The sequence below is a fragment of the Orcinus orca genome, chromosome 2, assembly GCF_937001465.1.
Source record: "Orcinus orca chromosome 2, mOrcOrc1.1, whole genome shotgun sequence".
Lineage (NCBI taxonomy): Eukaryota > Metazoa > Chordata > Mammalia > Artiodactyla > Delphinidae > Orcinus > Orcinus orca.
Window position 1 is genome coordinate 91,444,916 of NC_064560.1, and position 25,026 is coordinate 91,469,941.

Below are 25,026 nucleotides of genomic sequence, written 5' to 3' on the forward strand. Positions count from 1 at the left end.
AGAACATATATGTAACAGAGAAACATATATTAAGAGAGAAACAAATTGTTTTGAAATTTCCAATTACCTCAATTTACACCTTTTTGGACATATTATATTCCTAGGTTGATAATTTACTGAATTCCTCTAACTTTACTGTATTATAGCAAATTTATATTCATCTTTCAGGTATACGTAGAAAATACCCCTCCTGTTTCCAGTAAAACTGGCCCTAAGAGAACAGGTTCATTAGGAGCTGCCAACAAGAGCCGAACACCTTGGTTATGCCCCACAGCAATCCTACTGCTAGAGGTCCATCATTCCCTCGCAGCCCATCTCTCTCCGGAAGAGAAGCCCCTACCACAGCCACCAAGAGGCTAATTGATGTCCTACATTTTTCTGCCCCCTCATGCCAGCTGCCTCAACATAGGACCCCAGAGGAATCAACCTGTAGTCCACACTGAGCCCTCCACAGAGACGGAGCTGAACTGGGAGCACAGCCATGTTAATGACAAAATACTGGTGGTTCGAAGCACCCAGAATGCCCTGATGCCACCTGGCTGAGGTCTGCTTGTGCTGTCTCTTCGTTTGCTTCCATGAGCTGCATAATAAACTGACGCAAATTTCAGTCTGCTTCTGCTTCTTGAGAGCAAAGATGTCCCAAGATATTTCACAAGAGGGGCTAAATAAGGGGCTACTACATTCGTATCACTATTTCAAGGGCATCCATATGACCCAGACAACACAGAGAAGAGAGTTAAAACAATCTGCCTCTGAAAAAAAGTTTCATTCTTTGACTAGGATGAGAAAACAGAACAAAAACTTTACTTACAGCTTAGAGCATGTCACTATTTGAGTAAAAAAAAAAAAAAAAAAAAGAATAATTTCCGCAACTATTTATTTATTTCATTCAGTTTTCCTGTCTCACTCTTTTCACTGTTTCTCCACCCTGCCAGGAGAGTATCGAGTATTATCACTTGTTTACATGGATCGCGTTGAATTAGGGGACTAACCACTCACTGAAGACCGAGATGACTATGCCACATACAAAGTTAAGTTCAAAGCAGGACCAACTTAATATGGAACATGTTTAAAAGCACCATGCAGAAAGTGAGGTTCCAATCTCTACTCTTTAAAGAAAACTTCCTAATAGCAAAGGCCCTGAGGCTATTAAATGTTCAACAACTAAGTGGGCAACAAATTCTGTGGTAAAATTCAGCCTTGTAGGAAGGACAAAATCTTGAAAACTTCAAAAGCCCACAAAGTATTTGTCTGTATTCCTTTTCAAACTCAGGTACACTAACATTCTAGTAAATAGCATTATTTTTTGCTACCAGGAAAACAGTAGTATTTGCAAAGCTTCTTCGGCAGGATCTCAATAAATGCCAAAACAAAAACATCATTTAAAACCACCAGGAGGGAAGACTGGAAGTCCAAGACCTAGGTCTGTGTCCAGGCCTTCCCATTCATTAGCAATGTGACCTCAAACTGAATCTGAGCTCGTTAAGCCTCAGATTCCTTATCTGTAAAATGAGACAGCTGGACAAGACCTCTAATGTTCCCTTCCAACTCTCCTTGAGCAACTATGATTTTTGAGGCAGTCTCCAAGTTATGCATGCTAGGATAAAGCCAATCATATCCCAATTTACAAGGTGCTACAGAGGTCAAAAAGTATTTTCCCTCATGGTACCCAACACCTAACAAGGTACACTACCGTCAAGTATACCAAAGGGAATACTTACACTCCAATAAAACACAAGGTCCCTGCCATAATGGGAGGCATTACAGTTAAACTCATCCCATACTCTTCCGGCAATGTGGAGAAACCGTATAAAGAGAGAGAACTGGCAAAATGAAGAAACTTATTCTTATTAATACTGTGCTCTACTCATATAAGCCTCTCAGTATTGAGAGAACTAGGTGTAATAAATCCTTTACTAGCCACAGGATTTAGCAAAAACAAATAGGAGTCCATTTACAAAAGCAAGATGTACTGCTGAGTTTCTTGATGAAAGGTCACCTAAAAGCAGAGGTTAACATAAAAATAACCTCCTCCTATAACTGGGTCTCAGTGATAAATAAAGCTTATGATGAATCAATAAATAAGGCCCAGCACTGCTGTGCTTGATGCTATAAGGAAATGAGGCCAGCACTACCAGACAACAATTACAAAAAGATGGAAGGAGAAAAGCAGTATGCTATTCAGTCTTTCTGGAAAATGAGAGGAGAAGACAAGAACAACAAAAAAATTTAAACTACTTTAAGGGAATATTTAACAGAATCCTTTAAATAATTAGCAATGATCAGGTATTTAGTTTTCAGGATATGTAGCTTGGCTGTATTTTTTTCCTAGTAAAGCATTTCAAATTCTAATTAAAAAAATACTTTATGGAGAAATTAAAAAGATACAATAGCGTCAGAGGACAAGCCATGATCCCAGAAGTAGAATATTCTAACACCGTAACTTACAAGAAACTACGCTATAAAAACAGATTGTTGATTAACACAAACTCATAACAAAACGCAGAGAGCGATCACAATGGTGCTGTAATAACACTTGGCTGCTGAATTCTCTCAATACATTAAATATCTACCTGAAGACCAAATTACTTTACATTTTCTTAAAAGACAATTTATTATAGCTTTGTTTTCCTCTCATTATCTCTTAAAAATATATCTAATGAAGAAAAGAATACAACTTCTAAATAACTTACATAAAATGGTACTAATGTGTGACAACAGACTTTGGTTTACTATGTTGGTTATTATTTAACAGCACACAACAACCTATTGTCGTGACAAATCCTTACCACAATGAGACAGTCCATGTGTCACATGTATCAAAATCCACTGTATGCCATTATTATGGCACACATAAAATTAACAGCTTAAGGCTGCTAGCAATTTAAATAATTGATAAGTTTTCAATTAAAAAGGCAACATTTTCAGGTCTAATACAAAAATCTATTTAAATTACTGATAAAAACTTATGCTTCTGTTGGCCCAAAGCCATAAAATGCTTAAATTCAAGGGGAAAAAAAAAAAAGTAATTCTGCAAGTGTCAACTCAGACACTGTAGTTTTTTTAAAAGAATGTGTAAAGGATTTATGGTAAAAGTATGCCTAGTTTTGCTTTCCCCATATGGTTTTTAAAGAAATACTAAGGTGACTACAAATTTATTGAATTCCACATGAAAAACATAGCTTTTTTTTTTTTTTAACAGTAAATACGTGGTCATCTGTCAGTATCTTCCCTATCCCACCACCCAAATCCTGGAATCAAAATTTTTCAGAGCCAAACTGAACCTAAAAAATAAAGGCCAGGGCTTCCCTGGTGGCACAGTGGTTGAGAGTCCGCCTGCCGATGCAGGGGACACGGGTTTGTGCCCCGGTCCGGGAAGATCCCACATGCCACGGAGCGGCTGGGTCCGTGAGCCATGGCCGCTGAGCCTGCGCGTCCGGAGCCTGTGCTCCGCAACGGGAGAGGCCACAACAGTGAGAGGCCCGCGTACCACAAAACAATAAACAAATAAAATAAAAATAAGCATGTCACATTCTCAGGAGAGTTAGCCAATCTATTATTACTGTGTTAGACCTTTCAGCAGACAATCCTACTCTGCCTTTCAAGGTACTGATGAGCCCTGCTCTAAATTCTCAGGGCACAAAGACTCTCAAATAAGTTAATGAGAAGTAAATGGGAAATTGACTTTTCCTACTCTGTGCTCGTCTGAATGCAACGCTCTGTTAATCATGCCATCCTTCTTGTTCTCTTTCCTCCTACCCTAAATTAAAACTATTGGCGGAAACCCATACAGATATTTCACAGTTTTCATCACGACGAAAAAATATCCTGGTTAAAGTTGAGGTCTATCAAAAACCTACAACCTAACCACTGGCTGAGATCAGAGTCTCACTGAAAAGCAAGGGCCCTGATTCCATCATTTCCACCATAATATCACTTTGCATTTGTATAGAACTTTTAACTTTTCAAAGGGCTTTCACATCTATTATCCCATTTGGTCATTACAATACCCTGTGCAGTAGAAAGGACAAGTATTATTATCTACAAGTGACAGATGAGGCAACTACAGCACAGAAAGGTTAAGTGTTTTGCCTAAGGCCAGGAAGCCAGAGGAGAGCAGTGGTCTCCTTGCTTCCAGTCCAATGCTCTTTTCGCCAGACCACTAGAGAAGGTTTCGTACACAGACTGCAAACTCAGAAAAAATAAAATAAAATGAACAAGAGAAAATAAAATAAAAATAAGAGAAAAGAACAAATCAGGGCTCAGGGAAGCTATGTCTCTTCATTGTCACTGAATTATTCAAGCTTAGTATTAAAGTTTTAGAAATGTATCCTTTTTTCCTGTTTATCTACTTCAGTCCTGAGACAAATGTTAATGCAAATTTTCACTGAAATTTGAAACACAAAAGAAAAGTCATTTTGGGATATGTTCAAATCACTTAGATTCAGTAAGTAACCCTGCAGTTCATTTTGGGGTGGGGTGGTTAGTGCATAAAATAACTGAGAGTACATCTTAAATCATGTATCCATATTAAGCCTGCAGCTACATTATAACTATGGTCTGTTTGTAAGGGTGAAAGAGATCTCCAGTTGAAAGTAGATTTTGAAAAATTTTTTAGAGCCCAGGGGTTCGTTTTTAATGAGCCGTTACTTTAAGTACTGCATAAAAAATACAGGAAATTGATAGTCCATTTAGTCTGCACCATACCTAATGCAAAAGTCATTAAGATGCATTATTCTTAATGTTCATGATATGATCAGTAAGTGTCTTTTGAAAAGAATGCCCTTAACTTTCACGTAAGGAAATCTTTAAAAATCTTATATATTATACAGAAAAGTGTTATAGCAACTGTGATTTACTTTTATATCTTCACTATGCCAAGAAACAGCATCCTTAATTACATTAACATTTAAAAAATAGTCTTCATTTGTAATATACTTACATATGACAGCATTGCCTTCATTTCTTCATCACTTCTCACTGTAATTCGATCACCATCTTCATCTTCATCTGTTTAAAAAGCAATATAATACAAGTGATAAGATTTGCATTTTTTAATGTACAAAACTATGTTATCTGGGAACATAATACAACTGGTTTGTACACTTGATATCCAAATCCTCAACACCATATCTTGTGGATGTTAAGGTTTTTGGTTCGTGGTTTTGTTTTTTAGTTTAGAATACAACCAGAATCTCAATAAAGAACTAAAAATTTTAGGAACAGTTGAAAATTAAAATATTGCTCATGTCATTCAAGACATGTATCTAAGTTAAAGTAAATATAGGGACTTCCCTGGCGGTCCAGTGGTTAAGACTCCGTGCTTCCACTGCAGGGGGCACAGGTTCAATCCCTGGTAGGGAAAGTAAAATCCCCATGCTGCACGTGTGGCCAAATAAATAAATAAATAGAAATTTAAAAAATAAAGTCAATATAACTGGAGTATGACTGAACAGGTTTGGTTTGGAGAAATTTAAAATCCAAAGAAAGGCCAGTTTTATTTAACTATTAGTACTTTTTCCTTTCCCACACGGCACCCCATCCCTCTATTTCTCCATTCTTCCTCTCTCCCAGGCAACCTGTCATGTCATAATAGTATAATAAAAATGGCTAACATTTACTGAACACTACCGTACACAAGGCACTGTGATTTATGCTCCATACCCCCTTAAAAGCCTCACAATGATTCTATGATGTGGACAACATGACTTGATTACTATCATTCCCTTTTTACAGAACTGAGAGCCTAGTATAAGGTTAACTTGCAAAGCAACTCTAATACAGTTCTCCTATAACCCACTTGATCTTGTAGCTCTCTATTTCTGAACTGTTTCAATTGTACTGGGTACTCTCTGACCATAGTAAGCTTCAAATGGTGATTCGTGCTATTGTTGAATAATTTAATGGTCTTAAAACTAGAGGATACAGACTTCCCTGGTAGCGCAGTGGTTAAGAATCCGCCTGCCAATGCAGGGGTCACGGGGTCAATCCCTGGTCCAGGAAGATCCCACATGCCACAAAGCAACTAAGCCCATGCACCACAACTACTGAGCCTGCGCTGTAGAGCCTGTGAGCCACAACTACTGAAGCCCACATGCCTAGAGCTCGTGCTCCGCAGCAAGAGAAGCCACCGCAAGGAGAAGCCCACGCACCGCAACGAAGAGTAGCCCCCGCTCACTGCAACTAGAGAAAGCCTGTGGGCAGCAACGAAGACCCAACTCAACCAAAAATAAATTAATTAATTAAATTAATTTCTTAAAAAAACTGGAGGATAATACGACTTCACAAAACACTTAACCAGAATGGATATATTTCAGTAAGTGGATCACCGAAGCAGCCACATCTAGAAACAATGTACTTACTTCATTGATCCTTCTCTTATTTAAAATAGTTTTGAAATATGTCTTCAAAACTGTTTTAATAACCTGAAGATAAACCAAGTGAAAATATCAGATCTGATTTTCAGCCCAAAATGGAACTGGCCATCTGATTACTCGCTCATCTATACCATCTGCCAGGCAGGACCCAGAATGACTTTTGGCTATTTCTAAATATTTACTAAGCTACTTCATCCTTCTAAAGATTAAGATCTGTCAACAGGATAACAGCATATGTGGTAGACTTTAAATGTACAGTTGAAAGAAAAATGCTAAGAACCTTTTGAGCAATGGCAGCATTGCTGGAAGACGTACACAGCCTCCCAGGGGGACAACTTGGAAGGCGCAGGCTCTCTCTCATTTGGATGCCTCAGCTCTGGTGCACTTGTTAAACTGAGTTATTATTTTTTTGGTCACTCTTGGGCATCTAATTGCTGATTTGGTCAGATGCAGAGAACCTGATCCCAGGCCTGGGGAATAAGACAAATCTCTCACCATAAAGAGAATAAGCTAGCATGACACGCTCTGGGGGCTCTTACTGAGAATACTGGGGGAGTTCAGTTCAGCACCTGGATCTTAGCCCACCACACCTCAGCAGGCCCTCCCTCCTGTCCAGCCGCAGTTCTTAAGATATCCCCATTTGGTGACCACACCATGGGAACCCTAGAAGGGAGCTTGTATTCTCCCTAATTAGCCTATTTCAGAGCAAAATGCTACCTTCTTTTTCTCTCCCACAGCCAATAGCAATCTGACATCATGAGGGAAAGCAGCACTTGAGCCTGTCCTGCTCAGTGACCAAGCCAACAGCTCTCACTGGGGTTTTCTCTCCAAAGTAATTGTTCCTGGATCCTAGATACAGGTTCACTCCTGCAGAGTTTCCCAACTCGATGTAAATCAGTATCATCAAGACACACTGTCTGAATATCTACATAGCTAGGAGCTGTCACAGTCACCACTGGTATTATCTACCAAGAGCTGCCTATTTTCAGTATAAAAGGCACACAATGGTCATTATCAGTAACAAAGAAGGCACATTCCTAGGAAGGTTACATATATAAAGGACTACAGAGAAATCTAGCATTTTCCTTCCCTCTTTTTTTTTTTTTTTAAAGCTACAGACTCTATAGAGCCAAACTGGGAGAGAAATGCCATTCTAATTTTGGAAACAGAGGGAGTTTCTATAGAGGTTCCAGAAACTAGTATTTTCAAGGTTAAGTCAAAAAGCTGTCATACAAATGCAGGAAACAAAGGGGAAAAAACAGACATTGTATAAAGGAATATAATGTTACATATGACCACACATGAAAGCACTTTACATTTTTTGTTTTAAAACCAAGTCAAATTCTCAATTTGGATGTGTACTGAAATGATTTGTTCTATGAAGTCCTGAACTTCATAAAATTTCCAGTCTGAACAAAGTAGCTTTTTGTAAATCTCATTTCTACACTAGAGCTAGCTACAGAGATGGTGGCCACAAAGGGACAGATTATATTCGAATTTCAACATACACAAGATCTCAATAAGGTATTGTTCACATGGAATGAGGAAGTGCTTGGAGTTCAATAAAATAGGTGAAAAACCTTTTTATAATTTGTAAAGAGAAGGCACAGATTCCAGAAAAATCATTTAAATCACATCTCTCTAAATCAGTAACAAGAACAACAACAACAAAAAGAATTCTCTAAGCTCTCAAAGTCAGGGCTTGAACCTTTAAGGCTACTTAAAACTAAAGATTCTCAAATTCTATGAAATCTCTAAGGGATTATTTCAGTTACCGGAAATAATCTGGTAACTGTGAGGGAAGTCAGTTAGCAGACTAATCCCTTACATAGCAGTTCCATAGAAAGCAGCTATGAAACACTAAAGGGCACTTTGCTTTAAGTGGACAGAAAACTGAGGACAAAAGGCCAGAATAGCTTTTGATGCAAACCTAAAGTGCTGGAGCTGTCCCATAAGGAGACAAGGTAAGTGAAAGAGGCATTCTAATAAAGCCTGAGGATAAAATCAGGTTTATATGACACCGTGATTAATAGTTTTATGGATTAATAAGAGCCTCCATTTTATGTAGGTACTGCTCTCCTTTACAGATTGCTCTTTGGAGGACTGTCTGCTTCATTCTTTAATATCTGTAATTAGTAGTTTTAATGAAGACTCCTCGTTCTTGTCAGAAAGGAGACTGAGTTGGAAAAGTAATTACACATAAGAGAAGACTAATGATTCTGGCCCAGAGGCAAAATCCAAGCTATCAGATGCCCTCATGGCAACCCAAGAGCAAACCACTGGCCTTGACATTTAAAATGAGAATACACTTCTCTCTAAATACAAGGAATTCCAAGGAAGACATACAAATGGCCAACAAGTACAAGAAAAGGTGCTCCACATCTCTAATCATCAGGAAAATGCAAATGAAAACCACAATGAGGTATCACCTCACACCTGTTACATAGCTATCATCAAGAAGACAAGAGAGAACAAGTGTTGGTGAGGATGTGGAGAAATGAAAACCCTGTGTGCAGTAGGTGGGAATGTAAATTGCTACAACCACCATGGAAAACAGTATGTGATTCCTCAAAAAATTAAAACTACAACTACCATATGATCCAGCAATCGTACTTCTAAGTCTACATCCAAAGGAATTGAAATCAGAATCTAACAGAGATATCTACACTCCAATATTCATTGCATCATTATTCACAATAGCCAAGATATGTAAACAACTCAAGTGTCCATCAATGATGAATGGATAAAGAAGATATGCACACACACACACCCAGGCGCGCGCGCACACACACACACACACACACACACACACACACACCAAGGAATATTATTCAGCCATGAAAAAGATGGAATCCTTCCATTTGTGACAACATGGATGAACCTTGAGGGCATTATGCTAAGTGAAAAAAAGAGAAAGACAAATACTGTATGACAGCACTTATATGTGGAATCTAAAAAACCCAAACTCAGGGTTACCAGGGGCTGGAGGGTGGGGAAATGGGGAGATATTGGTCAAAGGGTATAAACTTCCAGTTACAAGATTAACAAAGTCTGGGGATCTAATGTACAGCATGGTGATTATAGCTAAAAATACTGTATTACATACTTGAACGTTGCTAATAGATCCTGAATGTTCTCACCACAGAAAAGAAATGGTAATTATGCATCAGGATGCATATGTTAGCTAACACTATGGTGGTAATCATTTTGCAATATGTAATGATCAAATCAATGCACTATACACCCTAAACTTATACAACGTTATGTGTCAATTATATCTCAGTAAACCTGGAAAAAAAATTTAATAGACAGTGAATTGAGAGGAATGAGAAGTTAGTGAACAGTAAGAAAGTAGAAATACATACCAAGCAATTTAATATGACAATAATTTAAAATACTTTTCTGAATAAAAAGTTGTATATACACAGCCAGCCCATCTAGCAAAGACTCTTGTTGGGCCTATCAAACCGGATTAGCTATAAAAAGTACACTAACTGGAAACATAAATCATAAAAAACTTACTAAAATGGCACAAAGAGTTTCAAAGGTATAAATATGTTGAAGAACACTAGAAAGCCATGGCACGAAGTAGAGCGAAGCAGAAAAAAACAATTTGAACTCTTTTTGTCTTACACATGGAGATTCTTTGCCCTCTGACCAAAAAAGCATTACTAGATATGACCAAGAAGGCAGAGGAGGGGGGGCACTCTGATACACTGGTTCACAATGAGAATTCCAGGCTTCTCCAGTTGCCTGGAGCATAGTAATATGATTTTCCAGCACATTAGGGAAGCAAAAGTAGAACCAGAAAGTCTATGTACTGGCTGGATTTTGTTAATGTCACTTAAAATGGAGGCAAAAATCCTAGCAAGATACCAAATAGAGTGCAGCAGATGGTAAACAAATATTATGAAGCAATCTTCACAAAATCTGCAGTGTATCACAAATATACAAAATGGCAGAGTTTGGGAAAAGACAATCATAACAGGCCATATGTTGTTAGCGATTTTATTTCAAGCAACGTGCAATCCAGAAGAGAAACCAAGAGGAGGAACATAAAGGTCCAAGAGCGGAGACACAGCCTCAGGTAAGGGGCGGTCAGAATGGCAAGCAGAGTGCCTACTGAGTAAACAGCACAAAAACATCAGACTCTGGGGAGCGCTCAGCCAAACGGCACCCAGTGCAGCGGCAGGGCTCAAGTGGGCTTTCTAGAAAAACAATTTAGCTTCTACCAAGGGCAACAGAAAGTTAAGGCAATACTGTACTTTATATGTCATTTGTCATATTACTTCAGTGCCAGGTAAGAAGAGTCAATTAGAACTACAGCAAAGGCATTTTTCTAAGGCAAGAGGAAAGAAATGAAAACATAACTGTAGAGGTTAAAAAGGCATCAATAGGAAATTACCAGAAAAGCTGTCAAGTTTAGAACCCTTCTCAGGTGTGGGATCTAAGATCTGGTCAGGACCAGAGGCCATAGTTTCTAAGGCTAAATCTTCATATCCATGAATTTTAATTTAGCTCCATGCCTCCCACCTCCTGACTCCTTCTTTACTTCTTTGCTTCCTTTTTCTTTCCAAAAAATATTCAAGTGCCCACTATGTAGCAGGCAATGTTCTGGACACTGGGGTAATAACAGTGGAAAAAGGAAAACCCCTGCCCTCATGGAGTTTACACTCTACTTGAGAGACTGAAGGGTATGAGGGAGTGAATCATACAGACATCTGGGGAAAGAATGTTCCAGGCAGAGGGAACAGCTCACGCTAAGGCCCTGTGGCAGAAGAATACCTGGCATGCTTGAGACTGAAAGAAAGCCAGAGTAGCTGCAACAGATTGAGAATAAGATGGGGGAGAGAGACGAGTTCAGAGAAGTAATGGTGGGGCAGAGCTGGGGGAAGATGAGGAAGGGCAGGGCCTTGTAGGGCATGTTAAGGACTTGGCTATCACTCCTGAGTGACAAGGAAACCACTGGAGGGTCTTGACTGTAGTGATCTCACTTAACTTCTAAAAGGATCTCTTTGGCTGCTGTGTGAAGAAGAGGCTATACGGAGGCAAAGCAGAAACAAGGAGACGAGTTAGAGGACCACTGTCCTAGTCTAGGTAAGAGACGATGGTGACCTAAACCACGTTGAGGTTTTGAGCAGTCATCACATGCTGGATATATTTGCTTGTCCTTATTACTTCATTCCTTCAACCATCCATGCATTCCAGAAACACAAATTGAGAGTCTACTATGTGCCAGGTACTATGCTGGGTTTCTAGCAATTCAAAAATGAGCAGCATTATCTACTGCCCTCAAGGAACTAGCCTGGTGCTTGGGTAAAGGACTTAAACTTCTTAATTCTCATGTAAAACAGCCAGACTACTAACACCTACTACTACTAACAATAACTAATAAGACTACAAATACCTACTACTACTACTACTAACTACTCTCATAAGACTAAAAAAGATTAGGACTTTGTGCATCGATGATATTTCAAAACAAAATTTCAATAAATTAAAGCTCTCTTCAAATCGTCTCAAATTCTAAGGATACACAATTAACTCTTACATGTTAATTTTTAGACTCAGTGTACATCTATTGCGAATTACAATTTTTCATTAACCTACCCAGTTTTTCTTATAAGCAACCAGTTATCTTTTACATATGCTATACTGTAAGAAAATAAAACTTCACTTTTCCCAGAATTTTTCCAGAAATTCATAAAACAACTGAAAAGAAATCTATTCAATGAAAAGTGAGTATAAAATGGTCATGGTTAAAGAAAAACAAATAAAATAAAGATTTATCCTATAGTCGAATTTTCTGAACCAAAACTCAGACACATGGTTTGACCAGTATGAAGATACTTACGAGGGCTACAGATCAGAATATGGGATGTCAGAGTATCATGGAAAAGTAGGGCCATATGTTATTTATAGGTATAAGTCAGTGGTTGTCTACATAGACTTAAAACATATCTTTCGGGCTTCCCTGGTGGCGCAGTGGTTGAGAGTCCGCCTGCCAATGCAGGGGGCATGGGTTCGTGCCCCGGTCCGGGAAGATCCCACATGCCGCGGAGCGGCTGGGCCCGTGAGCCATGGCCGCTGAGCCTAAGCGTCCGGATCCGGAGCGGGAGAGGCCACAACAGTGAGAGGCCCGCGTACCGCAAAATAAAAAAAAAATTTAAAAAAACATATGTTTCACGTCAACAGATTTTACTGTCCAGCAACACCAGCCCAACAGTAATTTTTTTTTTTTTTTTTGCGGTACGCGGGCCTCTCACTGCTGTGGCCTCTCCCATTGCAGAGCACAGGCTCCGGACGTGCAGGCTCAGCGGCCATGGCTCACGGGCCCAGCCACTCCACGGCATGTGGGATCTTCCCGGACCAGGGTACGAACCCGTGTCCCCTTCATCAGCAGGCGGACTCTCAACCACTGCGCCACCAGGGAAGCCCCAGCCCAACAGTAATTTTACAGCAGTAACTTGTCTAGAGAAAATCCAGGGAGAGGAACACATGTAACAGATATGCACAGGACACTCATTAGTGGGCACAGTTGATTTCCATCACCTCATGTGTTGGTGTACTCATTAATCTGTTAACGAAATTGTGAAAATCAGCAGGGATCTTTGGGCCTATATGAATGTCAAGCTCCTACAGCATACGTAGGGCCCACACATGCAAACATTCAAGATTTTTCATGGTTATGGAATTTAGCTTCATCTCAGAAGCGTTCTCACATCTGGGAAAAGACAAATTATTCAATAACCAGCATGGAATCAACTGTCTATCTGCTTGAAAAATAAAGCTGGATCACCACCTGACTCCTCCTTTCACCAAAATAAACTGAAAGATGGTACCAAAAAAAAAAAAAAAAAAAATCTTCTGTCTGCAATAAAAACACATGCTGTTTTATAAAAAAAAAAAAAAAATCCACACAAAAACATATACAAGCGTACATATTTATAAATGTGTGTGTGTGTTTAACCCCATTAAAGTAGGAAGAAAAAAGAATTTGAATTAATGTTTTTTCAACATCCTGGAATGTGGAACTTTCTAAGCATGGCATAAATCCAGAAGTCACAAAATATGACAAATCGGTTCTTGTAAAAACTTTAAACTTCTCCATGGAAAAAAAGAGAAAAAACGACCTACACAAGCTTAAAGGAAAGCAATAAACTAAACAAAAATATTTATAACATCTAAGACAAAGGGGAATTTTCTTAATATTGGAAAGCTCTTAAATCAATCAGAAAAAGACAAATAACCTAATAGAAAAATGGGCAAAGGTGATAAATAGTTCACAGAAATTAAATACAAATGACCAAAATATAAATGAAAAGATGCTCAAGCTCATTTATAATTGGAGAAATACAAAATAAAAATAAAACAATACTACAATAATCTTTTTCACATATCAAATTGACATCAACTAAAAAGTTTATTGGACTCAAGAGCTGGCGAGGGTAGAGAGAAATGGGCATTCTCAAAAACTGCTGGTGGGAGTGCAAACTGGCTCTACCTTCTAAAGAACAACATGGAAATACCTATCAAAACGTAAAATATGGGTACTCTTTGTTTCACTAGTTCCAAATCCTAGGAATTTATCCTACAAATACATTTCTACAATGTGGAAAGCCATAAGAGACAATGCTGTTGACTGCAGCACTTTTTCTAATACTACTGAAAAACTGGTAACATCTTAAATTTAAAACTGGTCCATCAACAGGTTAAATTAAGTCATACCCATATAATTAAGTATAATGTAATTATCTAAAAGAAAGAAGTTGACTTGTACACACTGATGTTAGAAAGACGCCCAACACATACTACTAAGTGGGGACAGGGGAAACTAGTTGCAATCCAGTATATATTATGTATGAGAAAATTTCTGGAAGGATACAGAAGAAGCTGTTAACTAGGGAATTGGGGACATGGGGACTTTTACCTGTTGTTTTATTTCGATACTGCTTGCATTTTTTTTAAAGATCATCTATACCTTCTTAACTAAAGAAAAAAAATCAGACACTATTTATTGAAAGGTAGTACTTTCATCTGTGCTCTTACTGTAAGGGAGAAAGGACCTAAAAGTGGTTTAAAAAAAAAAAAAAAAAAAAAACAAGGTTTAGGACCATCAGTCCAAGAGGTAAGTTTGGCACAAATGGGACTCCCTCCCCTCACTCACTCCTAAATCCCCTTGGAAACACCATCCCCTGGGATAGAAATCAGAAAGAATATAACCACTATACACCCTCTGCCCCCTTGGACGTAGGGCCCAGTCAAGTGTGGGAATTTGAATTTGGAGCCTGAATTGTCCACCACCAACCAATTACATCCCACGCCTGCGCAACTGCAAAAATAATCCCAAAAAAGCAAATTACTTACTAAGCTTTAGGTTACATGCATTTTACAATTCTCTTTTGAATACGGACATATGTAACATTCCATCTTATTCAACAAGGGTATTCCTACACGGCACAGTGTACACTCGTCCCTCAGTATCCACAGGGTATTGGTTCCAGGACCACTGCCCCCCACCCATAGGATACCAAAATCTGTGGATGATCCAGTCCCTTATATAAAATGGCATTGTACAGTTTGCCCTCTGTATCCACAGGTTCCGCATCCACGGATCGGGCTGGTGTGGAATCCAAGGATACAAAGGGCCAACTGTACTAAGAAGAAAGCAAGAGTGAAATAAAACATGGTTTCTGTCACCAAGTCATTCAAAATCTGGCACACAACCAACCGGAAGGGAGGCCCAATAGGTTATGTTCTCTAGTAAAGTGCCCAGAGAGATTAACCACACCTGCGGGGATCGGAGACTTCACCAAAGAGACGGCATTTCTTAGAACTGAATTATCAGTAAGAGAACCTAACCTTTCCCCTCTTTTCCACTTACTCAACTCTTTTTCTCTATGTAAAACAGGTAAACCTGACACTGTCCTTTCTCTCGTGGCTTAATTCATATCACTAAATACAACACCTCTTTTGTATAAGTTAATGTTGGGTATACTTTGCAGTATTAAATAAATTACTGTAAATATCTTAAAGTTTTATTTATTCAGGAGTTGTTCCATCATACCATAAACAACTGAAAGAGCTCAAAAATTTCAACCACTTAGCTTATAAACTACATCTTTCCAACTATTTCTTATACATAGATTTCATTTATTAGTGAAGATCCTTGGTACAGAAAATAAGGTCGCCCCAGAACAATCACGAAAAAAGCCAGCCTAGGATTTTAAGTCTATAATGGAAAGTACACAATAATCTAAGCGCAAAAAAACAAAGAACTATTATTATTTTGTCTCTGTGTATTTGTGTTCTTATTCTTTTCACCTAAAACTGATCCAGATGCAGATGGGTATACGCTTCTGCCCTTGTTGGGGGAAAAGAAGGAACATGATCTCTAAGAAGTTAAACCTAGAAATTTAAACATTTTTTCTGTAATATTTTACAAAATGAGATCATACCATACATATTTTGTTTATTCAACAGTATATCATGAATATACTTCCATGTCAATGCTTAAAATTCTCATTCTTTTTAGCCACTGCTTAATGCTTCAGACTATGGATAATTAATTTATTAATCCATTACTCTAGGCATTTAGCTTACCTCTAAATTTTTTGCTATTAAAAATAATTCCATGTCTGGCTTCCCTGGTGGTGCAGTGGTTGAGAGTCCGCCTGCCGATGCAGGGGACATGGGTTCGTGCCCCAGTCTGGGAAGATCCCACATGCCGCGGAGCGGCTAGGCTCGTGAGCCATGGCCACTGAGCCTGCGTGTCTGGAGCCCGTGCTCCGCGATGGGAGAGGCCACAACAGCGTACCGCAAAAATAAAAATAATAATAATTCCAGGGACTTCCCTAGTGGTCCAGTGGTAAAGAATCTGCCTTCCAATGCAGGGGACGTGGGTTCGATCCCTAGTCGGTGAACTAAGATCTCACATGCCACAGGGCAACTAAGCCACAACTACTGAGTCCACCCTCCTCAACTAAAGAGCCTGCGTGCCGCCAACTACAGAACCCACGTGTTGTGAAGCCCAGGCACCACAACTAGAGAAAACCCGCATGCCACAATGAAGAGCCCACACGCTGCAACAAAAGATCCCGCATGCCACAGTGAAGATCCTGCATGCCTCAACTAAGACCCCACGCCGTCAAAAATAAATAAATAAATAATAACTCCAGGGGGTTCCTTCGTGGCCTAGTGCTTAGGATTTGGCGCTTTCACTGCCGTGGCCGAGGTTCAATCCCTGGTCGGGGAACTGCGATCCCGCAAGCTGTGCGGTGCAGCCAAAATTTAAAAAAAAAAAAAATTCCACAAGGAACACTCTGTTTGAAGGGCATTCAACACATGTGTAGGTATTTCTGTTGGACAGCTTCCTAAAAGTAGATCTGCTGAGTCAAAGGTTTTGAACATTTTATATTTTGGTAAGTATTGCCAAATTGTCCCCCAAGAGAACATAAATAAAAGAGAGGACAATTGTACTCTCTGTAGTTAACCATCTGCTTAAAAAACAAGAACAAAAAGGAAAAAATCATGCGGAGAAACTGTACATTTTTCTACGTGCAAAAGCAGACCACATCTTGGAGAAAATATGGGACCACAGTTATAGATCCTTACTTTATTCTTCTTAACACCAGAGCCCCTGTGCTGACTAAACTCTCATCTTAACATTACTCAGCCCATGACCTCCCTCTGGCTTATGTCAAAACCACTTTTCTAGTACACCCTGCCCCCACCCCAGTCCCCAAACCAATTGTTTTGGGGGGGTGGGAAGGACTCAAGACCTGAAGTGTTGCTGCCATCATCTAACAGCCATGCCAAGCCCCAATAAAACAGAATTACTCCATGCAACGTTCACTTAAATGTTCTACTCTGTTGCTGTTTTAAAGCAGCAAAGGATTAAAATCTTTTAATCAATAATCACTGGCCTACAGGTAGTTTACACGTTTCATTTTGTCCCACATTATTATTACAGTGAGGAGCAAGAGCAGATAAAGGTCATGTTGGTAATTAAAGCTATATTACAGAAATATGCACACCCAAGATATGATTAAATAAGAAAATATTCCTCGGTTCAGTATCATCATTAAACTTGCATTAATTTATAAATATTTAAATGTACCATATGATGATCATAAATAATCTGTTTTTGTCAGTTTCTAAAGTAACGCAACCCATAAACCCTTTGAAAAATTACTGCAGAAAGAAACAGTCAAGAAAGTATACAAGCCAGACTTACATTCAAATGCTGTGGTTGTTGCTTCAGGCAGAACCTGGCCTATCACATCCTAAACAAAGAAAGAATAAAGGAACACAATTAGCCATCTTCTTTATTGCTAACATGCGGCAAATCCTAGAGGAAAAAGGAGAACCTGGAAAAGATTTTTGAAATGTTGGCACAAACTATAAAAACATTAGCTCATAATCACACTTAGCCCAGCAATCTAAATCCAGAGTTTAAATCTCTATTCTGGAGCTTAAATCTCTATACTGGGGGTGGGGACCATTTAAAAAATACTTTCCACTCCGTACTAATAACATAATTTTTTACTCTCGATTCAACAGCATAGACAATTACACTGTTGTGCATTTATAAAAAAAAAATAGGTTTCTTCCATGGGAGGCTATAGAAGGAATGTACTGTTAGTAGAAAAAGAGGTTTGGGGAGTCAAGACTGGCCTGGGTTTGAATCTCAGCTCTGCACTAAACAAGCTGTGTGACTAGCAACAAATTACTCAACCTCTCTGAGCCTCAATTTGATTATCCTCCAATATGGGTCTAATAATGCTACAGAGGTAATGTAAAAAGTATTAAATAATGTAATAAACATGAACATGAACTAGCCTAACACACTGTAGACCTTCAACAAATGCAGCTCTGGATATGTGACTACCAACACCTTTCCTTGCACTCATACTGGGAAGAGTTCAAAAAACAAGTTTCCATGATGATGATGTAAATCTACAATACTACAATACATTTAACACAAACAATTCTTATCAACCTTTACTCTTGAGCAACTAAAAAACATATTTAATGACACCGAAATAAAGTTAATCTAGCCTACAAAAGAAAAAGTGTATATAACCTGATATCAATGTTTAAATGAATCTATAAAGTTGAAAACACTTAAAAAACAGTCTACAGAGACAGCTTATTTAAAGAGGTACAGAACACCTTCGAGAAACTGTTAGTTCTGGGAAAAGTGACCCTCCATTATCTCCACTCCAACCCAAATGGTCTGCAAACCTCAATGTTCTCAGGGAGCTCTGCCACAACGTCCCTCCTGGGCGGTGCCACAAATGGCACCAGGCAGCCAGCTGACAAAGCCACTTGCAGTATTTCTCAGCAGGGAGCCCACAGCCCTTCCAAGCAGGGCACTTAGCAGGGTGGCGTCTGCAACTTCCTTCTGAAGGCAGTTCTTTAGAAGCTTTTGCTGCAGTGGCAATTTGCATAATAGCCTTGCCTCTACTGTGTATGTGTGTGTGTGTGTGGGGGGGTGCGTTTTAAATAAATCTGTGCATATAAAATTGATCAAAGGGGACTTCCCTGGTGGTGCAGTGGTTGAGAGTCTGCCTGCCGATGCAGGGGACACGGGTTCGTGCCCCGGTCCGGAAAGATCCCACGTGCCGCAGAGCGGCTTAGGCCCGTGAGCCATGGCCGCTGAGCCTGCGCGTACGGAGCCTGTGCTCCGCAACGGGAGAGGCCGCAACAGTGAGAGGCCCGCGTACCGCAAAAAAAAAAAAATTGATCAAAGGGAACTATCTTAGGCAGCCCTCACTCATTAGAGCCAAAAAAGATTATTTTTTTCTTCTTACTCTAGTCTTAGCAAATGAAACAACTTTCTGTGGAAGTATTTGTAAAAGATTTTAGTGTTGAAAAAAATCCTTTCTACATATTTGTAGGCAGAAAGTATTTATTGACAGCTAAATGAAAACTGTTGAGCGAGTATAGAATACACAAGCAGCCAGTGTAACGCCTAAGAGTGTGGACGGGAGCCAAACTGCTAGGGTTGGACCTTGGCTCTGCCGTTCAGTCACTGAGTGACTGAATTTCTCTGTGCCTCCGTTTCCTTCTGTGTAAAAATGAGATCATAACTGTACCTACCTTGTAGACTAATGAGTTAATATTTATAAAGTGTTTACAAGAGTGTCTAGCACATGGTAAGTGCAAGTATTAGTGTCTGTTAAATAAATAAAACAAGTCACTAATGACTGGAACATTACAAATCTTACCTCATAACAAAATCCTAAATTTCAGCACCTGACAATCAGTGGAGGATGGTCTTTGGTTCACTTACTTCATCCTTCCACAGCATTTACTGAGGATTAGCCAGTATTGGTTTAAAAAGGGGTGGGGGTGGGGGGACCCTCCACTGCCCCAACCCTCCAAGTCTAGGTTATCACTGCTTACTTCCAGACAACCAATCTTGAGATGTGAACCTTAGAGTATTAGCAAACTAATTTAGGATCCTTCCTACTTATGAATAGCAGAACCTGTCAAACAGCAAACTTCTAACAACCATCTGAAAACCCTGCTGAGCAGCAATGGCCTCCTTTGCCCATCAACATAAACAAGGAGCCACACAAACTTTACAACTAATGCAGCGGGGGGGGGGGGGGGGGGGGGGGGCGGGGGGAGAAAGAAAAAGCAAACCTGATTGAGAGAATCATGAGAATCACGTGAACACAACTGACCATCTTGTTCTGTTAAAGCAAATAAAGTGGGGCTATAATAATGACAAAGAGGTAAAACTCAATCAGTATCTCCTGGTCTTTTCTAAGCAGGCACATTTAATTTTATGTGTATTTTCCAGTTGTATTTTAAGTGACTTATTTCAAAATGACCCTGTCTTATTCTCAACATTTTACTCAACTTAAAGAAAGTTTCAAAAGAGCACATAAGTTCACATATCTTGTTGGTGATCATTTCTTGATCCTTTTCTTCTCCTTCCTTTCAATAAATCAGTCAAACAAATAGCAAACCAAAAATATAAATGAGCATCTATAACGTGCCAGGAGGATAAAGATTACAAAACTGTAGGCTACAGAAGAATAAGACTTGCTCCTTGACTTTAGGAAGATTATAATCTGTCACAAAGATAGAGACAAACCTAAAAGACTAACAAATCAGAGCACTTATAGTATGATAAAAGAGCCAAACAAAAGACATTAGCAAACGGTAGGTGCTAACTCAGAAGGCAGTAAAAATCACGGTCTCAGTTAAGATAGAAGAAACTTCACAGATGAGGGGAAATCTGGGCTGGAACTTGGGAGAGAGGATTCAAACAGCAAGAGGAAAGGGGGAACATTCAGATCTCCTGCACAATTTTCCCCTAACTGGGGACTGGATTGCCACGGAGAAACACAGAAAGCTGAAAAACAGATAACCCAAATGCCTCTGCCTATGAGGACCAGCTGGGTCTACTTCACAATGCACCAGTCCCTAACTATTCAGACGAAGGACAAAGGTCCCAGAGAGGCCCAGTGACTTGCCCACAGAGTCCCAGCCATTTGATGGAATTGTGAATGGAGCCCTCAACTACTGACTCTGAGTCCAAAACGCCCTCAGCTCCAGCTGACTCAAGCTGACTCAGTGACTACAAATTGCTTCTGGCTTCCATGTCTGGTTCTGCCACAAACCAGCTGTGTGGCTTTAGCATTTTCCCCATCAGGGGTTCATGCTTCCTCATTTGAAAACTGAAGTGAGGAGAGATATCAGATGAAGGGGAACGTTCCAGGTTTCATTTGGCTTTAAATTTTAAGGTTCCAAGCCAAAGATGCTGATGTGACTGTTGGTTTTTTGCCTATTTCTCAATGAAGAGATAAGGTAAACCTGGAAAAGAGATCTAAGGAGTCCTCCAGGATTTGAGCTTGCAGTTCCAGGAACTTGATATACAGCACCCATTGTCACGAGCCCTCCATGAGGCCTTCCCAACATAACACGCTCCACCTGGGCGTACCTGAGCAAGCACGTGGCACATGGCACTCTGAGCTCTCAATGGTGGGACCATTTGTGCAAAGTTTATTTTTAGGCCAGTCATCCTTGAGCCAATGTACAATTGAGAGATGCCCAGGCCCTATCCCTTCTGCTGCAATAACAACACTTATAGAGCACTTACTATGCTCCAGATTGTTGTAAGTACTTTACACATACCAACTCCACTAGTCCTCAGAACTCTGTGAGGTAGGCACTACTTTTATCCCCCCAACCCTATTTTTGTCTTTTTACAGATGAAGAAACTGAGATACAGAAGACACTTGCCCAAGTGAGTCTGGTAAGGCTTACGATGTAAACGCAGTCAGCCTGGCTCCAGTTTGTGTTTTTAACACTGTACCATTCTACTTAAAATAATACCTTCTGTTGTCTCAAATGAGTAAAGTGAAAGAAAGCTCTTGTCTTTCTCATCAGAGACACAATCTCACTTAATCTTTACAAGTCTTTGAGGCAGGTATCATTATCCCTAATTTACAAATAAAGAAACTGAGGCTCAGAGAGGCAGAGTGACGTGCCTAGTTAGTGGGATGGTTTACAATTAAACACAAATTTCTTGATTCAAAACCTAGTGTGCTGTCCACAAAACCATAACGGTGTGCATCCTCTTTGAAGCTCCCTCATTAAATAAATATTTCAGGGTCCTATGAAGCATCAGAAACAGGAAACAGAGGTGTCCGTCTCCTCCAGAAGTTTACCATCTCGTGGAGGAGACAGACAAAATTAGCACAAAACCCATATACTTTGCCAAAACAAAGTTGTGGAAACACAGAGGAGGGGCATGTGACCAAGACCAACACAGAGGAAAAGCCAAGCTGGGCTTTGAAGTACAGGTGGGAGTTGGCAAGCTGAAGACAGAGGCCCAGTGAAGAAGGCCTGGGCACCTGGGAGAACTCACGGTTAATTCTATATATCTGGAAGACAGGATGCTCATGGGGGTGTAGTGAGAGATGAAGCTGGTGCCAGGCAGGTACAAGCCAATCAAGATGGGCCCAGAGGGGCTTCCCTGGTGGTGCAGTGGTTAAGAATCCATCTGCCAACGCAGGGGACACGGGTTCGAGCCCTGGTCCAGGAAGATCCCACCTGCTGCGGATCAACTAAGGCCGTGAGCCACAACTACTTAACCTGCGCTCTAGAGCCCGCGAGCCACAACTACTGAAGCCTGCACGCCTACACCCCGTGCTCCGCAACAAGAGAAGCCACCACAAGAAGCCCGCGCATCGCAACGAAGTGTAGCCCCCGCTCACAGCAACTAGAGAAAGCCCACGTGCAGCAACAAAGATCCAATTCAGCCAAAAATAAATAAATAAATAAATTTATTTATATATATATATATATAGGCCCAGAGGATCACGCCAAGGAGTTTGGGCCTTACCATGAAGGGAGATCCACATGCATGTGAGCGTGTGGAGAACTCTGGATGCAAAGAGAAGGATGGCATATGTGTACAAGATTGGAGGCTGCTGGTTTACTCCAGCTTCTGCACTCCTGTGCAGACACCTGAAGATCTGTATGTTCTAGGTGGTCAGTAACATCCATAACTCAAAATGACGGTACACAGATCAAATTTTGATTGAGTAACCTATGACAACCAAAAACCACATCCCAGATCTTCCTCTTCCCCCAAACCTCCATGCAGCCCCATCTTATCCTACAGGTAAGTTCCAGTATAGATCTGGTACTTGCAACATGCTCCTTGGTATGTCAGCTCTGCCTTTGATAGCGCAGTTATTCAAAATATAAAATGGGCACGATGTACTCTATCTCACATGAATACTAAAAGCTGAGAAGTAGTACTACAGCATGTGGAAATAAATACCAAGTAAAGTAAGGAAATCTGAGTTCTGGCACTGACTCTCCCACTCACAAGTAACATGGCTTTGGAAAAGCTATTTCACCTCACTTCTCCTCGGTAACTATCTGCCAAAAAGATCAGAGGGCTCAACAGGCCACCTCCAAGGTTATCATCTGCTCTAACATTCCATGATTTTATTTGAAATATATTTTGAATATTTATTATGAAAGTAAAACTACACCATTGACTCTAACATGCACATTTTCCCCTCTATTTTAACATCTCTGAAATTGGGTTTTCTACGATGTGTGGCATGTCACAGTTTAACAGGTCGCATTTTTCTTCTTTCTTAGCGGTACATAAAATAATATCTTAAAACTTATGATGTCTTAGGCTTGCTGAAACATGATTGGTTAGAGTTGCCTTGTTTCCCTTTCCCACTAGCTACCAAGTTTAGAGAACTCAGTAGAAAGACAGGCTGGAATTTGGCCAGGGACATTCCAAAAAATCCTTGAGAAAAAACTCTCTTCTAGATTCAGCTTTCTGTATCCCAGTTGGTTGCTTCTGTGTGTTATGTCCCAGTCCAGGCTGTGAGTTCCTTGAGGGCAGGGGTCCAATGTGATTCATCTCTACTTCCCCAGGAACCTGCACACTTGTCAGATTTCAGTCTATACAATTAATCAATGCTTGTGGTGGAAGAAATAAAACTGCCCCCATACGAGGCCAGCAATGGCCACTAGCTCAGGCCACCAGGGTAAGATTTGGTGATCAAGGTGCTTACTGCCCTACAAATCCCTGCGCCCCCCTCGCTAGGGACACTGAGATTAGCACTTACCAGCACATCCCTGAAGAGTAGCTGCGGCCCAGAGTGCACTGTCCAGTCCACGGCTCCACTATTTGGAATCTTGATGCGAATCACCAGCACCTGGTTCTCCATGGCATGGAAGGGGCCAAGGGCCAGCCACAGCATTACAGGTTAAAGGGGCTCACATCCTGGTAGGGGGGAACCCCCTGGCTCCTGGTTACGCGGGGGCTCTTAGAGGTGACAAGTGGACTGAGGGTCAGAGGACAGAGGGGGAGGAGGAGTGAAGAGAGGAGGTGGTCCGGAAGCAGCCCGCAGGCTCGGAGCCAGGCCCCGGCTGTATGGGGTTGAGGGATGTCTCCCTGTGAGCGTGGACGGAGCAAGGGGTAGGAGCCAGTAGGAACCAGCAGAGATCAGAAGGTTCTGGAGTTGGAAAAGAGAGCAAACGGCATCTTGCAGCTCTCTGCCGTCTGTGTGGGTGTGAGGGGACAGCACAGAGAAGACGCCGTTTTAGAGAGATACGGCGGCAGGTGTCCACTCCTCCTTAAAGAAGCGGGGAGGGTCCCCGACTTGAGGGGACTCAGTCCGGGGCTGTTAGGAAGGAGCCCCAGGGCCGCCGGACCACAAGAAAGCTGAGGGGGCCCTCCGCGGGAGGGTCGGGGGCGAGTCCTCTGCCCCACCCCGAGCCAGAGTGCACGGCGCGTGCGACTCAGAACCTGCAACCCGAGGCCGCGCGTCGCGGCGGCGGCGGCGGCGGCGGCGGCGGCGGCGGCGGCGGCGGCGGCGGCGGCGGCGGCGGCGGCGGCAGGAGGGGGAAGGCGGCGGTAGAAGGGGGAAGGCGGCGGCAGGAGGGAGAAGGCGGCGGCGAGGGCACTGTTACTCCGGAACCAAAATGCGCGGCGCCGGAACCCTGGAAGGCGGCGAGGGGACCCGCCTCCCGCGGCGCCATGTTGGAAGAGGGCAGCTCGTGGCCGGCCCCGCCCCCGCTCGCCGGTGGGCGGGACCCGAGGAGCAAGGGCTTGGCGCCGGGGTCGGAGTGAGGGGACCGACTGGACTCTTCA

General features: G+C 41.2%; 1 protein-coding gene across 13 annotated transcripts in view; it reads right to left on the reverse strand.

Annotated features, from left to right (window-relative positions):
- MAP2K5 (mitogen-activated protein kinase kinase 5) overlaps positions 1 to 24,786 on the reverse strand; it is a 267,619-nt gene extending 242,833 nt beyond the window's left edge. For 3 of the 13 annotated variants that reach the window (XM_049706939.1, XM_049706938.1, XM_049706937.1), the window contains exons 1-3: positions 23,999 to 24,736; positions 17,614 to 17,662; positions 4,943 to 5,010 (exon numbers count right to left, since the gene is read on the reverse strand). In XM_049706939.1, coding sequence (XP_049562896.1) covers positions 4,943 to 5,010; positions 17,614 to 17,662; positions 23,999 to 24,133 — 252 coding nt within the window. In that variant the 5' untranslated portion in view covers positions 24,134 to 24,736. Of the gene's footprint in view, positions 1 to 4,942; positions 5,011 to 6,657; positions 8,969 to 17,613; positions 17,663 to 20,030; positions 20,081 to 23,998 lie in introns of those variants that run through there. The other 10 variants (XM_049706946.1, XM_049706944.1, XM_004276230.4 and 7 more) reach the window with 6 other exon arrangements.
- Positions 24,787 to 25,026: the final 240 nt, after the last annotated feature.